This window comes from Melanotaenia boesemani, chromosome 2 (assembly GCF_017639745.1).
Source record: "Melanotaenia boesemani isolate fMelBoe1 chromosome 2, fMelBoe1.pri, whole genome shotgun sequence".
In the NCBI taxonomy this organism is placed as follows: Eukaryota; Metazoa; Chordata; class Actinopteri; order Atheriniformes; family Melanotaeniidae; genus Melanotaenia; species Melanotaenia boesemani.
The window spans coordinates 10,543,116-10,559,539 of NC_055683.1; the positions used below are offsets into that span (position 1 = coordinate 10,543,116).

Sequence of the window (16,424 nt, forward strand, 5' to 3'; positions counted from 1 at the left end):
CTAAAGTTTTCATTAAGATGCCATTAAGTATAACGTGACTGTCAAATCAGTTTATAACAGTGTCATGACTGTTTTCTTTTAATTCAAGTAAAGTGGAGCAATCTGACAGTATCATTAATACGCCATTAAGCATAATTACAAGGTCAAATTAGTTTATAACTGTTTCATGGCTATTTCTCTGTGAAGTGGAACACTCTTTATGTTTTATGAAGATGTCATTGATAGTTAGTGTCGAATCAGTTGAATTCAAGTAGACCAATTTGAACTTTTCATTAAGATTTCATTGAGCATAACTACATTAAAATCAGTTTATAACAGTTTAATGTCCATTTTCTTTGAATTCAAGTAAAGTGGAAAATTCTTTATCTTTCATAAAGATGCCATTAAGCATAATTACACTGTCAAATCAGTTATAACCATTTTATGACTATTTTCTCTTAATTCAAGTTAAGTGGAACACTCTTAGTTTCATGAAGATGTCATTAAGCATAGTTACAGTCAAATCAGTTTATAACAGTTTTATGACAGTTTTCTGTGAAGTAAAGTGGAACAATTTTAAGTTTTCATAAAAAGGTCATTAAGCATACTTGTAGTCAAATAATTTAAATGCCTTACAACATAGGCATATGACATAAAAGAAACACAAAGGAAAAGTTAACATTTGACAAAAGAAAATGTATTACTTCTTCAAGCAGGGGTTTCCAGAGCAGTTCATTTTATCTAAATTAACATACATTTCAGAGTTCATACAACTCAAACAAGGATCTTGTCAGGAGAGAACATGAATATAAGTGCCATGAGGCAATGTCTGAGTCAGTCCAATATTGATGCCATCAGACAGTGCATAGTTAGATTTGATGTTCACTTGACTTGTTTTTTTACATCATGGAAAAGCCTGCCCAAGACGCCATTGTAATGACGTACACCTAACCAGTGGTGCCACTCTATCATCTTGAGATGAAGCTTCAGTGACTCAAGAGTACGGTTACCTCTATGGCGCCATACTTCCAGCTTGTAGTTCTGCCATGCACGCTTAATATGTTGAGTATGAGCACCATTCTCATGATCAACAAAGTTTTTTTTATGGCAGACAGAATATTGATCATATCCATATTTAGCAAGCTGCCCCTTATAGGCACGCCATTCATCAGTGAGGATCGATGTTCTGGGTCTGATATGATGTCTTATTTTGCCAATGAGGGTTTTCCTTGTGCGATCCCTGACAAGTCTCAGGATAGGTCTTCTTGATTTCCCTTCAACCTCCAGCATCCCAAACACCCACTGCCGCTCACGACGCCAAGTGTTGCCACATCGACCACGATGGTACTGAAAGTAAATAAGAAAAGACAAACACTTTAAGGTTTAGGTTGTATTCAATTTTTTTCTGTGTTATTCTCACATGCACTGCTGCATCAATTGTTATCCTGTATTTAAAAAAGACATAAGAGGATGTGCTGCACAATCATCATGTAAGCCTATTGAGTAAGTAATACTGACTTCCTGATTCTTCATACTGATTCATGCTACTTGAAAATAAAGCACTGCCAAATAACTGCACTAATATTAAAGTTAACCATCTTTATTGCACTACTGCACCTTGCCATAAAAATCCTGATCTAAATATACTACACATGCATACAAATATAAAATGTACCTTTCGCTTGTGGGCAAATTTGCTCTCGTCGATGACAACAAATCGATGACGACCACCGATCCTCATTCCTCTTTTCCTCAGCCGCTTGACGGCAGCAATGCAAACCTTCAAATGTAGAAATATAACAGTTGAGCAATTTCAAAGATGCATAGACAATTAGTCACTGCACTTGAAAAAGGGCAAATGGTCACAAATTGTTGAGCCATTTTTCTAAAGAAAATTAATTTACCATAATAGAAAAGGAGACAAATATTCTCACTGTGACCTAATAAAAGTTTTACGTGTATTTCATTTAATACTTCTTCCGAATTCTGCTGTAATGTTTATTTTATATTTTATGCAAAGCACATGGAATGTGCTAAATAAACTTCACTAGTGAATTGGGTTTATTTAATTATTTTCATAATTAAATCAATATGTAAACAAGCAAATTTCAAATTAGTGTATTTATTTTGTCTTTTACAAAATTGATTACAGTAATCATAGTTAGAAACTAGCATGTAATATGACAACCTTTCTGAGTACTTTTGCCATCCTTGTTAATGTCCTGGAACTTGCTGCTATCCCGTCAGTGATCATGGCAAGTTGTTTCAACTGCAAACCTTGTGCAAACCTGAAGAAAAAATAAAATAATTAAGGAACCTGAATAGCATGGTCACCATGATAACATTTTCATTGATTTACTGTACTACTACTACATTCAGCTGTGCTTTTATTCAAAGCAACTTACATCTGAGAACAACAAAGGCAAGAAATCAAATAGTGCGGTCCAGACTGCTGCAATTCCAGTTGGACACAGATGCTATCATGGTAGTGCAAGAGGATTTTTGTTTATTTTTATTTTTTGGGCTGACATGAAACTAATATTAAAACCAACAATACAAATCTGTACACAGTCCATACTCTATTGCAAGTGTTCTTAAACCTGACAAGTACATCAGCACGCCCACAGTGTCCTCAATAAAGTAATTATTACTTTTCTTACATTGTCAACAAAAATCTAATTTGTGGAAGACCTGTTACATTGGAATGCATTTTTAATTCACAGATTTACCTGATGTAGTGACTGGTGAATGCAGGTGTTATTTCATACATTTATAGCTCAAGTGCGAAATGAGGAAGCTAATGGAGCAAAATTTCAATAAAGGGATACTACATCAACAATGAATCTATAAATCATACTGTTGAATGTGTTTTTTTAGAAAGGAAAACTTTTATTTCATTCTTAGTAATACTGTACCTGTGCATGAACTCAAGCCATTTTATCAAGGGGATGTGAGACTTCGTGAATATCGAGCCATTGCGTACAGACTGTGGAGAACTTCTATGATGCTTACAAACCCTGTGGGAAAAGAAGGCAAATGCTAAGAAGTAAGCTACCTCATTTAAAAGATATTTTAAAAAGTATGTTACAGGCAAGCTAGAGCATAACTAGTGATTTCCAACTTTTAATGTGACAGTAGACTAATGCTAATTTCAGACTTCTCTTTAACAAGACACAATCAAATTAGAACGTTACTACTTAATGCTATGCTGTCAACTTTCAAGGTTTTCTTAAATAACAAATAATAACTTAATTAGCAAGTTAGTTAGCTTGTGCTTACCACCACAGCCCATCTTTGACATGGCAGGTCACCAGATGCATGCGACGATTGCATTTTACACACTTTACGGTCCTCCTCAGTATCCCACGTTTCTGCATCCATCTAATTATTTTTCTTCTGTTCTTCTTTGTATCTGACAGCCTAATTATTTTCATCAGTTCTCTCACTTGTACCATTGCAAACAATGACCGCTGGCCCCTTTCCGCTCGCGCAGTCGGAGTTCCGCGCCTCTTTGCAAAAGCAGGAAGGTCAGGAAGTACGTCACTTCGATTTTGTGATTGCTTGATTAATAGACAATACATCTCATTACATTGCTACCAACACAAGCCTGGTTTTCGTGGGTTTACTATTCTTTATTATACTTTTTCATAATGTTTTTAATCATCCTCTTTTTTTGTTGTGGTAATTGTAATACCCGTGATGTTTGAATTTGAACTGAATGCGCGCTTTCACGTAACGTCAACGTCCCCCTGGCTAACGAGAGCTATCGATCCACACACAGGAGTGCTGCATCTGGCGTGAAAGCTTCATCGTATAAAGGTAACCGTACCAGGAAAGCAAAGTAGCTAGTACCACCAACGTTTGCCTTAGAGGTAAGCTCTTCAGAACTTTTGAGAGGAGTAGGCTACATAATATTGACGTCAGACCGTTTTATGTTAAACTGGTGTCCAGTAATTAATGCTAGTGGGTATTTCAAGGCAGTCAGCAAGTTTGCAGTAGCCTTTTCCAATATATTAAATTTTTTATCTCTGTAATTATAGACAAATACATTACATTACAAAGTTGCCTCTATGTAACATTTGCTGCCTTTGCATTGTGCATGTGTTCTTTGCCACACACAATTGTTCCCAGATGGAAACTCGTTTGACCAAAAGGGTGTGTGAGGCGATGAAGGCCGAGGAAGCTCAGGAAGAAGTTGTGGACGAGACAAACAAGGACAACCAGACAGATGTGGAAGAGGTCTCTGTTCAACTGAAGAAAAAGAAGCTAGTCAAATATTCCCCAAAGAAACTGAGTGAATATTGCTATTTTTCAAAATTTATTTCTTTTACTACTTTCCCCTAAAGGGAATATGAAATTCTAATTCCTCCCACCATTACAGTAAATAAGTTAATTCCTTAACAGCAGAAGTTTTGACTGTGGCTGTTATATGTATTTTGCTACTTTGGCAGCAGATTTCTAATCTGTGTTTGATCAGTGGGCTTTATGCACAGCTTCATGAACTTAAGCAGCTCCTTTGTTACTGTCACTCATCACTGGATGAAGTGATTATTCCATGTGTGTCTGACCACACTAAATGGCCCGAGTAAGTTCAGGATATAGTTGAACTGTGCAAAAAACCCATTAGTTAATGCTATGGGTGACTTTGGCACATAGTATTACTTATCTTATTTGTGCATTTGTATGAAAGCATCAGAGGTATTGTGCTGGCATAATATCATGCAATGTATGTTATATACAGTATGTTAATGAGTTGAAAAGAATGAGGAACAAAACTCAATATAGTGCACTCCAGAAAACCACTAATATTTACTGACTTCAATAATAATATTAATAATAATAACGAATTGCCTTTGTTACAGTCTCTCCAACAGGGGCATTGGAGTTGGCCAAGCTGAAAGAACAAGCCAAGGTGGACCAACACAAGATTAAACACCTTGAGGACCACATTAAATACCTGGAAGAGGCCAACAGGGATCTAAAAAATGACAAGGACTTCCTCCTTTCTCAAATTAAGGGAGCCTCCAACATGCCTGGATCTACTGGGAAAGGTGCAAATGCTGTACAATTAATATTATTGATGCAGTATTAGAGGTTATGCAAATTGTGCAGGAGAAATTGAAATAGGGTTTTCAGGACCCGAGTGTAAGGATGGTGCACAGTAGGATAATGTGAGTTATTAATGATAATAATTACTACACCTAGAATGTCCAGTTCATTGGAAATATTTTTAAAGCATCTCCAGTACCAAGAGTGCTTTGAATTGCATTGAAAAAGTACTGTACAGTCTAAGTTTTTGAGCTTTGTTTCCTGACATTTTGTACTTGTCCATCTATCCCCAACCCACCTTCTCACAGGTTCCAGCAAGGCTGCTCTGGAACTTACTTCAACTTCGACATCTCCGTGCCCATCCTCAGAATCCAGTTTCTCATCATCCTCAGAGGAAGAGGAGCAGAAGAAGAAGAAAAAGAAGAAGGCCAAGAAGTCCAAGAAACACCTTGCTTCTCACAGCCGTTCAAGGAGTAAGCTCAGGCATTGATCATCTTTCTAATCAAATGCTTTCCACCCTAAAGTTGACCAGTACTTAACTATCTTCTATGGTTCATATTTGGAAGAAAAAAGAACTATTACTGTGGGCTTAGATAATAGTAATCAGATGGGATGTAAGCGTTGCTGTGTTATGTCCATATTTTTGACACTGTTTCATTCAATCCTTAATTTTCTGTACCGCTTAATTCAAATTGGGTCGTGGGTGGGCCGGAGTCAATTAACAGGTGGTACACCCTGTACAGGTCGCAAGTCTGTTGCAGGGCCAACATGGAGACACAGACAACCACTCACACACACTCACACTCCTACGGAGAATTTAGAGCATGTCTTTGGACAGTGGGAGGAAGCCGGAGTGCCCGGGGAGAATCCACACATACATGGGGAGAACATGCAAGTAGGGCCGTCGCGGTTAAGGAATTTCCTCTGCGGTGTCGCATGTTGTCTCAACAGCGCGGTATGCGGTGTCAACGCAATTTAAAAAAAGAGAGAGATGGATCTATTCATGAACATTACGCAATCCTAATTTCAGTAGGCTAAGTTTTAGTCCAGTTTTAGTCGACGAAAACTAAAAAGGTTTAAGTCTAGTTTTCGTCACTTTTAGGACATAAACAGGTAAAAAATTGTGTCACTTTTTAAATAATTGAAATCTTCACATTAATAAACAGATAAAATGATGGAGCTTTGCTGGTCCCTGGCTTTTTCTAAAACTACGTGGATTTTAGTTGTAGCTGTGTAAATATGAGAGAGAATATATGTATATATCCTATTTTGTTTATGTTTGCAGCCGCGGGTTGTGAGCGCTGCTTGCGCTGCTCTGGTTTCAGTTTCAGGACGTTCTCAGATCAGGTGGCGGGTTGCGCTGATACAGCAGCAGGAGATGACGTGCGCTGCGACTTCTAATGATAAACTGCATGGTAATTATGCGGATGACCATCATGAAAGTATAAATAGTCTGGCCCTTACATTACGTCACTTATGCCATGTTGCTTGCGTATTCTCTCTCCGTCCGTCACACTGATCAATTCGGTCGTGTTTTTTATTAGGAAACAAATATGCAGGCTGCGCAAATTAAGGTTCTGTTAGTTTGTTTCAGTGGTGAACCAGGCTAAAGATGCCGTTTAAGCCTTTTTCAATAAATATTTGATTATAATTGATTAACTAAACATTTAAGCTAATAAGCTCTTGCGGTAGCACCGGATGTAAATAGAAGTTTGAAGGGAGCAAGGACACTCTCCCGGTGGTGGCGGTTGTTGACAACGCCCTGCGATTAGGCTCGTCAATAGCGCGGTGTTGCGAACCACCTCCACATCTGCCCGGGGCTTAAACCAGTGACCTTGCTGTGAGGCTGCGGTGCTAACCACCACACCACTGTTCAGCCCCCTATTTTGGACACTGATGTTATAATGATTTGAAGAGTGAGTACTAAATTATAACATTATTTGGACACTAATGTTATAATTTAGTACTCGCTCTTAAAATCTGTAATTCCCTCTGCCAAGGAGGTTATGTTTTACCCGGGGTTTGTTTGTTTGTTTGTTAGTTAGCAACATACATCGAAAAGTAATGGTCAGATCTTGATAAAATGTTCAGAACTTGTTGGGAATGCCCTAAGGAAAAAGTGATAAAATTTTGGGGGTGATCCATGCAATGTTGGATGACAATCAGTAAGCTTCATGGAGGTCTGCGCTCTCCGAGTGCTTTACTAGTTCAGATCTTCACAGCCATGTGCTGAACAGCTTTCTCATTCTTCCCACGTTATTGTGTAGGCTTCTCTAATTTTGTTAGATATTTAGCCTCGGAAACGGATATGGAAAAAAATCTACTTTGTTAGGTACAGCCTCTGTGGCAGGTAAGAAAGGACATTACTTGCTGGTCATCCTCCTTCCATGCTGTTGATGGAAGGTTGTTGCTAGCCACAGTGGCAGGTAGAAAGGGAGCTAAATCTAATAGAACAAAGGAGGATGCAATGTAAATCAGAGGGATAATAGGTGGGATCATTTCTAATCTGATTATATTACAGTACCCATAGGGTGCTAAATTAACAACACCAATGCATGCCTTAATTAAGATGACTTTTTTTATTTGTTTCTGTGACCAGTGACCACAACGGATGGAGTTATCCGCCGCTACAAGAATGCCCTGCACATTTTCAACAAGTATGGATCCATGAAAAGGGCCTTTGCCAAAATCAACGTTGACCGCAACACAATTGCAAGAACAGCAGCAATTGCTGAACTAGCAATCACATTTCCAGACACATTCAAGGAGCTGCTTCCACAAGATGAAGAAAATGAGAAGATGTCTGTGTTTGCAGAGCGGTGCAGGGAGGCCATAACAGAGGAGATGGCTGGAATAATCACAGCAAAGAAAAAAATTGGAAAACTCCTCCCAATCATGTATAAATACACTTAATAATGTCATGATCATATTCATTCTGAATATTGTTGCCGATGTTAAGTTATTTTGTTCCTACACACAGACCATATGTTGTACCGACCTGCTTGAGGAGAAGTAATGCAACAGATTATTCTGTTTAAATTTTTGTGTTCAAATGCATTAGGAATAAAACTATCACAGCTAAGAGAAAAAGCAGAAAACTCCTCCCAGTAATGTAAACTTAAATTTCAAAATGTTGATCAATGTTAATATTCAGTTTTTCCATATTGACTGTTACAACACTGCTTGAGAAGTGAAGCAGCAGCTACTTTGTCAATGGTTTATGTTTAAATGCAGAAAGGAAAAATATCTTGTCTTTTGATATTGTTTAGACATCATTTGACAATGTAATTATCCTTAATTATGTTTCAATAAAAAGTCGCCCAATTCAAAGAAAAGAGTCATACAACTGAAAAACTGGAAAGCGTATGAATTAATGATTTTATTTTCGTGTCTGTGACGCACAAACCCATCCTCCATGGGATTACCAGTGTAATTATACTTAAAGACATCTTCATGAAACATTCAAGTGTCCCACTGTACTTGAATTTGAAGAATAGAGTTCAAATTCAAAGAAATGTAAGATGTTATAAACTGATTTGACTGTAATTATGATTAATGACATCTTCATGAAGCATAAAGTTTTCCATTTCACTTGAATTCACAGAGAAATATCCATAAAACGATTATAAAATGATTTGACTGTAATTATACTTAATGAAAACTTCAGATTGCTCCACTTTACTTGAATTAAAAGAAAACAGTCATGACACTGTTATAAACTGATTTGACAGTCATGAATAGTTTTGGTTATATAGCTGTTGGAGGGAATATACAGTAAACTCATTTGGCAATGTTACGCTTAATATCTTAATAAAGACATTTATGAAACTATCATATATGTTTTGTTTTGACATCAGCTGTGACGACAGTTTATAATTGTGTCATAACAGCTAATGTCAAAACAAACCATATATGATAGTTTAGTGTCATGTTAAGTTACAAAACTAAATATTTTTTAAGCTTGACAACTAGGTCTGCTTTGTCATATTCATGACAGGTTATGTAGTCTTGGTTAATGTCAAGTTGTCATAACAAAGACATCTTAAACAATGTCAACTCTGCATCAAAAGTGTCATAATTTACCGATTGACCCTTAATGACAACTGTCATAAGCATTCATTCATGTCCATGAAAGGTGTCATGTCATGATTATGACAGCGTTATGTCAGTCTTATGCACACCCATTCAAGTAAAGTGTTACCAAATAAATAAATGAGATAAATTGGATATGTAAGTAGTTATGCACATTTTTAAATTTTCTTTTTGTTAGTGCTGGACACGTTAACGCGTTAACCGCGTGTTAACGCAATGTTTTATTAACGCTGTTAATTTTTTTAATTGCGCGTTAAGTTTTGGCTTTGATGACAGAAACATGGCGTCCATGTCTCTCTTCTCTGCTGCAGCGGTGCGTCTGATGTAATCAGGAGAGAGCGGGTTTATTAAAATGAAGAGACGTTTTCTGTCTGGAACTTAAGAAAGAAGAAGAAGAACCGACTTTTCTCTTTGTCTAAACCCATACAGATGGCAGAACATTGTGATTTTTGGATGGAAAACGGCTCCCAAAAGACCATCCATCCATCTATCCATCCATCCATCCATCCATCTATCCACCCATCCATCCATCTATGGGATCTGGTGGAAAATAGAAAAAACCTAAATAATAAAATAATATTTGAATACACATTAAAATAATTCCATGTAAAAATATACAAGTTATTAAATGAGTAATTATAGAAAATAAAATGGATTTTCTTTGGTCGGGGTTGATGTTGGAGGGTTGGGGCGCCCCCTAATATAATGATCAGGGAAACACTGGGTTTCATTTATTTATAAATGAATGAATGAATATTTTATTTAAGTGTCATACACCTGCGTTCCAGCTCATATTGGCTTATTAGACACTATTAACAGGGACCCCTTGTGCTCTTTGGGGGAGGTCCCAGATCCCAGATTGGGAACTACTGTTTTAGAGATTTAAAACATCAAGATATATATTATGTATCGCTAAAGCGAAAAAACAAATCTTGATATCAGTTGTAGGCCACATCGCCCAGCCCTACACATAGTCGGGCTTTTTGAAAAGACCCTTACAAACATGTAGACTTTGGGACACTTAATGTTTGAGGCAAACAGCCAGCAATCACCCAGCGAGCAGATGGAACCACCATGTTCATGAAGCAGTTAGTAAATGGACTGTGCCAGTGCTTGCAGGTGATTGGCTGCTGATCCTGTGTCTGCAGCTCCGCCCTCTTCCAGGATTGGTCGCCAGCAGCTCCGTTGTCTCTGTGATTGGCCAGTCAGGAAGACTCCTCTATATAAGCTCCTGATCTCCTTCATTCTGGGCAGCTGTGTCAGACTGGAGCAGTTCTCCACTGAGGACTGGGTTCTGGCTGTTTACTTCTGTCCCAGGACGCTCCAGTCCTCAATACACCTAAAAGTAAACACTAAAGAGCGAATGGATCAATAAACATGTTTGAGAGTAAAGGATTGTTAGCTTTTATTTCCATTTAAAATGTCCCTTCTGGCTGGTAAATAAATACATGTAGAGAATTATTTATTCCCAGTCAACATGACCAGGAAACGTCCAGATAGCAGATATTTTATGGCCAGTTAATGTACTTCATTAGTGTTCTGTGTATTTAATTAGGATCCGTGTTTATAATCAGGGTTTTCCAGGATTGGAACGACTTGTGGAAAAGTGTTCAGTTCTTTGTTTGCTGGACTTTTATTTGTGATTTATTTTTTCTAATTTCTTTCAAAGACACTGGAAGCCGAGCTGCTGTATTCTGCTTTACAGTCATGGTGGCCTGGAGCTTCCAGCTGCAGTTGGTAAAAACAGTTAAAAAGCAAACATGCCCACATTAAAACATCCATTCTGGAAGCAGCAAACCTACCATGCAGGTTTCTGGACTTTGGGAAGAAAGCAGAGATCCTGGGAAAAGCCCACATGAGCAAAGTGAAGAGGAAACTTCCACATAGCTGAGGTTTGACCACGGGGCCTTCTCTGGGAGACGATAGTACCTGCAGGGGATTTTATATCGGTGGGAATCTTTGACACAGTATTGAGGCCTTGAAGAAAAGTAGACTTGTATTTCCACTAAATAGACTCAGATGTGTGTGTGGGCAGCCTGAAGGAATACATGCTAACAAAGTAGCCTGAAGTGTTTGATTCACACATAAAAGCAGCTGCTGGAAAGTTGTCCACCTCCTCACGGCCTCAAACAGACGTCTCTGTTTTCTTTTAGCTCTGTGCTTCATTTGATGGAATTACAAGTGAGTTCGCTTTGAACATGTGATCAGAATGAAGCAGCACTAGACTGTCTGAAGGCGTATTTCCACCATTGTAAAGCTAAACTGAGCTGATGTCATTGGGACCAGGTCACAGATGCTTTAGAAATGACTTTGGAGGGAGAAATCATTGGTTTTTATCTTTTTATAAAGGTGGATTTTACACTGGAAATAAAAATGTAAAACTTCAGATTATCTGGTTTAAGGTGAAATTCTATGTCCAGCTACAATAAATATTTAGTGAAATCCCTGCAACGGCTCCTGGATGTGAAAGTAGAATTTAGAGCCTTTTTGGAAGCAGAAAGTAAACTGAGAAGTTTTTATTTTTCTTCATTTAGATCTTCACTTCCACTTTTTGGGCTTTTTGGCATCAAACTTGCATATTTACTGCTTCTGCCGTGTGTTTGCCTCCATATGTTGCTTTTATGTATTTATCCCTGGAAAGTTCCTCGTCTTCCTCCATCTGTTCCCGACTCTAGGACCAAAGTTTGGATTTGTAATCATGCTGATGTCCCACCTGTCCACTTCCAGGCCTCCCAGTGTTTATTTCTCCTCTAATGCTCCGTCAGGGACCAAGCAGTAAGGCAGCAGGATGCAGGTTTGCTTCAAAACTGCTTCATTTACCCCAAAACCTGAAACCTGTCACCACATCCAGGATTTAACTAAACAGCCTGACAAGAGGCCAAATAAATAGAAGTAGAGTGAAAATCCGAAGTAAAGAGAAGTGAAAGAAATGAAGGAATAAATGAACAGAAACAAACTTCCTGAACAATCAAACAGGAAGTTAAATACCAGTTTAGAAAAGCCAAAGTAAACACAAAGAGGGGAAATAAAATGGCTACTACATTTTCAACCAACCTCAAAATGAAGCCCAACCCCCCCCAATGACTCTGCAGTGTCATAGGGGGGTTGTGGTGGAATCCAATGAAGCTGCAGTAGTTTATCAGTCCTCAGACCTGGACCAGGCCTTTGCTGCACCAGGAAGGAGAGACTGAACCCAGGTACCTGAAAGAAAAGAAACACATGAATACGAACATAATCTGACCTCACAGCATGAAGGTGTGTTCAATATTGTAGGTATGAGGAATGAAAGGAAGGAAAGAGGTGTGTGAAATAGTGTGTATCGTGTTTAGACTTCTGCTTGCAGAGTCAATGAAAGTGGAAATCTACTGGGGGGGAGGTGGAGATATTAGCATGTGTGGCTGGCCGTCACGCTCATACACAGGAAGTGGAGGAGAATGAAATGTGTTTATTGTCACGTCTTTGTTCCAGTTTGAACACAAGAATCTTCATGATGCAGTTTCCAGAAGTGTCCAGTCTGAAACGACATCATCACAACACAAGCACCAACATGTTGATAGCAGGAAAGAATCTGATGGAAAGGCCAGAACGTTCCAGATGTTTTTCCTGCTGGGATTAATGCATCATCTGAGCATCATTAGAACTGTTCACACTGAACTCGGATTCAGGTTTAAGTCCAACTTTAGATCATGATGAGCCTTCAAACAGCCATGAGATGAACTCTGAACTCAGAGGATCAAAGCTTTTTCTCCTCTGAGTCTCCATCGTTCCCTCTAACATCTGCATCATCCAGCTGTGTGTGCATGGCTACAGCGGTCCAGTCTCATGAGTCCAGTCTCAGGTCCTGCTGGCTCTTCTTTCTATGATAAAATGGCAGCTAGAATCAGAACAAAGTGCAGGAAACTGTTGTTCCTGCTGCTGATGGAAACATCTTTTAATCCCATCAGTGATTCATGTTGAAGCTGATTTTAGAAGCTGAGTGTTTCTAAAAGGTTTCCTCAGACTTCCTCTGCTGGTTTAGTGTCGCTGCTTCTTTTCCGTGTAAAGGTTTGTCAGAAATGAGCTCTTCTGCTTCAGCATCACTGTTGGCTTGATTGTGTAGAAATGGCAGAAGTTTCTAGTTTAGCTCTGAAGTGTAAACTCTGGTTGAGGTGATGGCAGGATTAGCAGCTGCTCTCCCTGTTTGAGCCGCTACATGCATCAATACTTCACAAAGGCCTTAAAGGTCTGAATTATTTCAATGTGCACAAATGAGTTGCTTTTCCATCTTTAAATTCCCTGATGGTTCATGCAGGTTCAGCTTTTACTGCCAGGTGAGGTAGAAGCTCCAACCTTCAATTATCCCTGTAAGAAAGTCAGGAATGTTCAAATAAAAGCATCAAAATCTTCATTTAAAGAAACATGAAGCTGACTGAAGCTGATAAACTACATTTAAATGAAACAGTGAAAGTTTTCAGCTCAAACATTTAAAATTCACCTGCTGACTGAAAACAGATTCATGAAAGTTTATTTGAAATGTGGAGTTTGAAGAATTTAATCCAAAGTCAAACATCTGGAGACAGAATGGGAAAACTGAACATTCGACTTTTTGTTTCAGAAACTATTTCTGATGTGAAAAAATCTGTAATTCAACATGTGAAAGAGTGAAAAAGTCAAATGAAGACAGAATGAGGCAAACAGAGCGACACACTGGGAGGATTTTCATTTCCAGCATCATGAAGTGAAACTGACAAGAACTAAACACAAACCATGTCCAGTTGATCCTGGAAGAATCCCAGCTTCTATCTTTAAAGGAGGGAAAACAGGAAACATCCAAGGAATCATCTAGAAGAGTTTCATACGTGAATCTGAAAGGCTGTTTCTGAAGAAGACAGACGCTTCCAGACTGAACTCTGGTTAATAATGTCTGACAGGATCAAACTCTTTACACAACACAAACACTGAGGAAGAAAACAAGCTGAATTAAAGCCGCAAGCGGCATCCATCGGGTCCGAGCTGCCTGGACCCCGCCACCCGATGTCGCCATGACAACAGGTGGTGTAACGCGTTGAGGACCCAACAAGTATGAATCCTGTCAAGTTTGGTGCAGTTCCCATTTATTCCTGTGGAGATATAAGCAAACCGTGTTTCATGGCGAGAAGGCGTTTTCCGTCGTTAGCCACAGTAACACGCTTTTTCCTATTAGAGAGATTTGAGGAGCGTTTGGTCCCCAACTTGTCAGGAAGGACCCCACCAAGTTTGGAGTCAGTCGGACGATCCCCCCCAGACTAGTTCGTTCAAATGGCAGTGAAAGCCAAGATGGCGGGCACCCCGTTGCCATGGCAACAGGTGTTCAATTGACATCAATGCTGGACTTGGGGTGTCACAAGTATGAATCCTGTCAAGTTTGGTGCAGATCCCACGTATTCCTATGGAGATATAAGCAAACCGTGTTTCATGGCGAGGTCATTTTCCATCAGTTGCCACGGTTACATGCTTCCTGCTATTAGAAAGATTTGAGGAGCGTTTGGTCCCCAACTTGTCAGGAAGCTTCCCACCAAGTTTGGAGCCAGTCGCGCGAATCCCCTCAGACTAGTTCGTTCAAATGTCAGAGAAATCCAAGATGGCGGGCACCCCGTTGCCATGGCGACAGGTGTTACATTGAGTTTTTTGGTCAACACGGGGTGGTACACGTGTGTGCCGAGTTTCGTCTTCCTACGTTGAAGTAGACTTCCTGGGCCCCATTCATGTGGTAATTTTTGGTGACTCTAGGTGGCGCTGTTGAGCCAATTTTGCATAGAATAGTATGCGGACCTTATAATATCCGAGTTACGCGGGACTTGAGGTGTGTGCCAAGTTTCACAACTTTTCATGGGTGTTTAGGGGGTCAAATTTGGCGTCGAAATGCTTAGAAGGAGGAGAAGACTAAACATTTCAGGAACAATAGGGCCTTGCCATACTTTGTATGGCTCGGACCCTAATAATAAACATTTCAACTACAATAGGGTCTCGCCATACTTCGTATGGCTCGGACCCTAATAAAGCTGCAAGCAGCATCCATCGGGTCCGAGCGGCCTGGACCCCGCCACCCGATGTCGCCATGACAACAGGTGGTGTAATGCGTTAAGGACCCAAAGTGTATGAATCCTGTCAAGTTTGGTGCAGTTCCCATTTATTCCTGTGGAGATATTAGCAAACCGTGTTTCATGGCGAGAATGCTTTTTCCGTCGGTTGCCACGGTTACACGCTTTCTCCTATTAGAAAGATTTGAGGAGCGTTTGGTCCCACACTTGTCAGGAAGCTTCCCACCAAGTTTGGAGTCAGTCGCACGAATCCCCTCAGACTAGTTCGTTCAAATGGCAGTGAAATCCAAGATGGCGGCCACCCCGTTGCCATGGCAACAGGTGTTTGATAGACTTCTTTGCTGGACTTGGGGTGTCACAGGTATGAATACTGTCAAGTTCGGTGGAGATCCCATGTATTTCTGTAGAGATATGAGCAAACCGTGTTTCATGGCGAGGTCTTTTTCCGTCTGTTGCCACGGTAACATGCTTTCTGCTATTAGAAAGATTTGAGGAGCGTTTGGTCCCCAACTTGTCAGGAAGGTCCCCACCGAGTTTGGAGTCGGTGGGACCATTCCCCTCAGACTAGTTCGTTCAAATGGCAATGAGATCCAAGATGGCGGCCACCCCGTTGCCATGGCAACAGGTGTTTGATTGACTTCTTTGCTGGACTTGGGGTGTCACACGTATGAATACTGTCAAGTTCGGTGGAGATCCCATGTATTTCTGTGGAGATATGGGCAAACCGTGTTTCATGGCGAGAAGGCGTTTTTCCGTCTGTTGCCACGGTAACATGCTTTCTGCTATTAGAAAGATTTGAATAGCGTTTGGTCCCCAACTTGTCAGGAAGCTTCCCACCAAGTTTGGAGTCAATTGCACGAATCCCCTCAGACTAGTTCGTTCAAATACGATGTGTGTAAAGTGGAAAAAATGGCAAAAAAATGGCCGCACACGCCAAGATGGCGGGCACCCCGTTGTCATGGCAACAGGTGTTCGATGGAGTTTTTTGCTCGACGCGGGGTGTTAAACGTGTGTGCCAAGTTTCGTCTTCCTACGTCGAAGTAGACGTACCTGGACCCCATTCAATGGGGTATTTTTTTGACTTGTAGGTGGCGCTGTTGAGCCAATTTTGCATTGAAGTGTATGCAGACTTTTGAATATTGCGATTTTCACGGGGCTTGATGTGTGTGCCAAGTTTCACAACTTTTCATGGGTGTTTAGGGGGTCAAATTTGGGGTCAAAGCGCTTAGAAGAACGAGGAGAATA

The 16,424-nt window shown here is 39.9% G+C and overlaps 2 protein-coding genes across 2 annotated transcripts; one reads left to right on the top strand and one right to left on the bottom strand.

The window, feature by feature from the left end:
* Positions 1-679: 679 nt before the first annotated feature.
* On the bottom strand, positions 680-3,446 carry LOC121649040. The gene is made up of 6 exons (XM_041999572.1): positions 3,259-3,446; positions 2,895-2,996; positions 2,168-2,267; positions 1,655-1,759; positions 1,194-1,326; positions 680-720 (listed from the first exon to the last, which is right to left on the bottom strand). The coding sequence occupies exons 1-6, from the start codon at positions 3,432-3,434 to the stop codon at positions 680-682; spliced, it is 657 nt and encodes a 218-aa protein (XP_041855506.1). The 5' UTR covers positions 3,435-3,446.
* An 823-nt stretch (positions 3,447-4,269) lies between these two features.
* LOC121654797 (coiled-coil domain-containing protein 106-like) lies at positions 4,270-8,381 on the top strand. The gene is made up of 4 exons (XM_042009102.1): positions 4,270-4,273; positions 4,842-5,030; positions 5,337-5,501; positions 7,628-8,381. The coding sequence occupies exons 2-4, from the start codon at positions 5,009-5,011 to the stop codon at positions 7,939-7,941; spliced, it is 501 nt and encodes a 166-aa protein (XP_041865036.1). The 5' UTR covers positions 4,270-4,273; positions 4,842-5,008; the 3' UTR covers positions 7,942-8,381.
* The last annotated feature ends 8,043 nt before the right edge of the window (positions 8,382-16,424 follow it).

What these genes read in the sequence shown, in the direction of transcription:
- LOC121654797 (XM_042009102.1), top strand. Translation starts at nt 5,009, where the DNA reads ATGCCTGGATCTACTGGGAAAG. An exon ending in GCCTGGATCTACTGGGAAAG is followed by an intron (nt 5,031 to 5,336) that starts GTGCAAATGCTG and finishes ACCTTCTCACAG; the next exon opens with GTTCCAGCAAGGCTGCTCTG. An exon ending in TTCTCACAGCCGTTCAAGGA is followed by an intron (nt 5,502 to 7,627) that starts GTAAGCTCAGGC and finishes TTCTGTGACCAG; the next exon opens with TGACCACAACGGATGGAGTT.
- LOC121649040 (XM_041999572.1), bottom strand. Translation starts at nt 3,434, where the DNA reads ATGGTACAAGTGAGAGAACTGATGAAAATAATTAGGCTGTCAGATACA. An exon ending in GTCAAAGATGGGCTGTGGTG is followed by an intron (nt 2,997 to 3,258) that starts GTAAGCACAAGC and finishes CTTTTCCCACAG; the next exon opens with GGTTTGTAAGCATCATAGAA. An exon ending in AATTTGCCCACAAGCGAAAG is followed by an intron (nt 1,327 to 1,654) that starts GTACATTTTATA and finishes ATTTACTTTCAG; the next exon opens with TACCATCGTGGTCGATGTGG.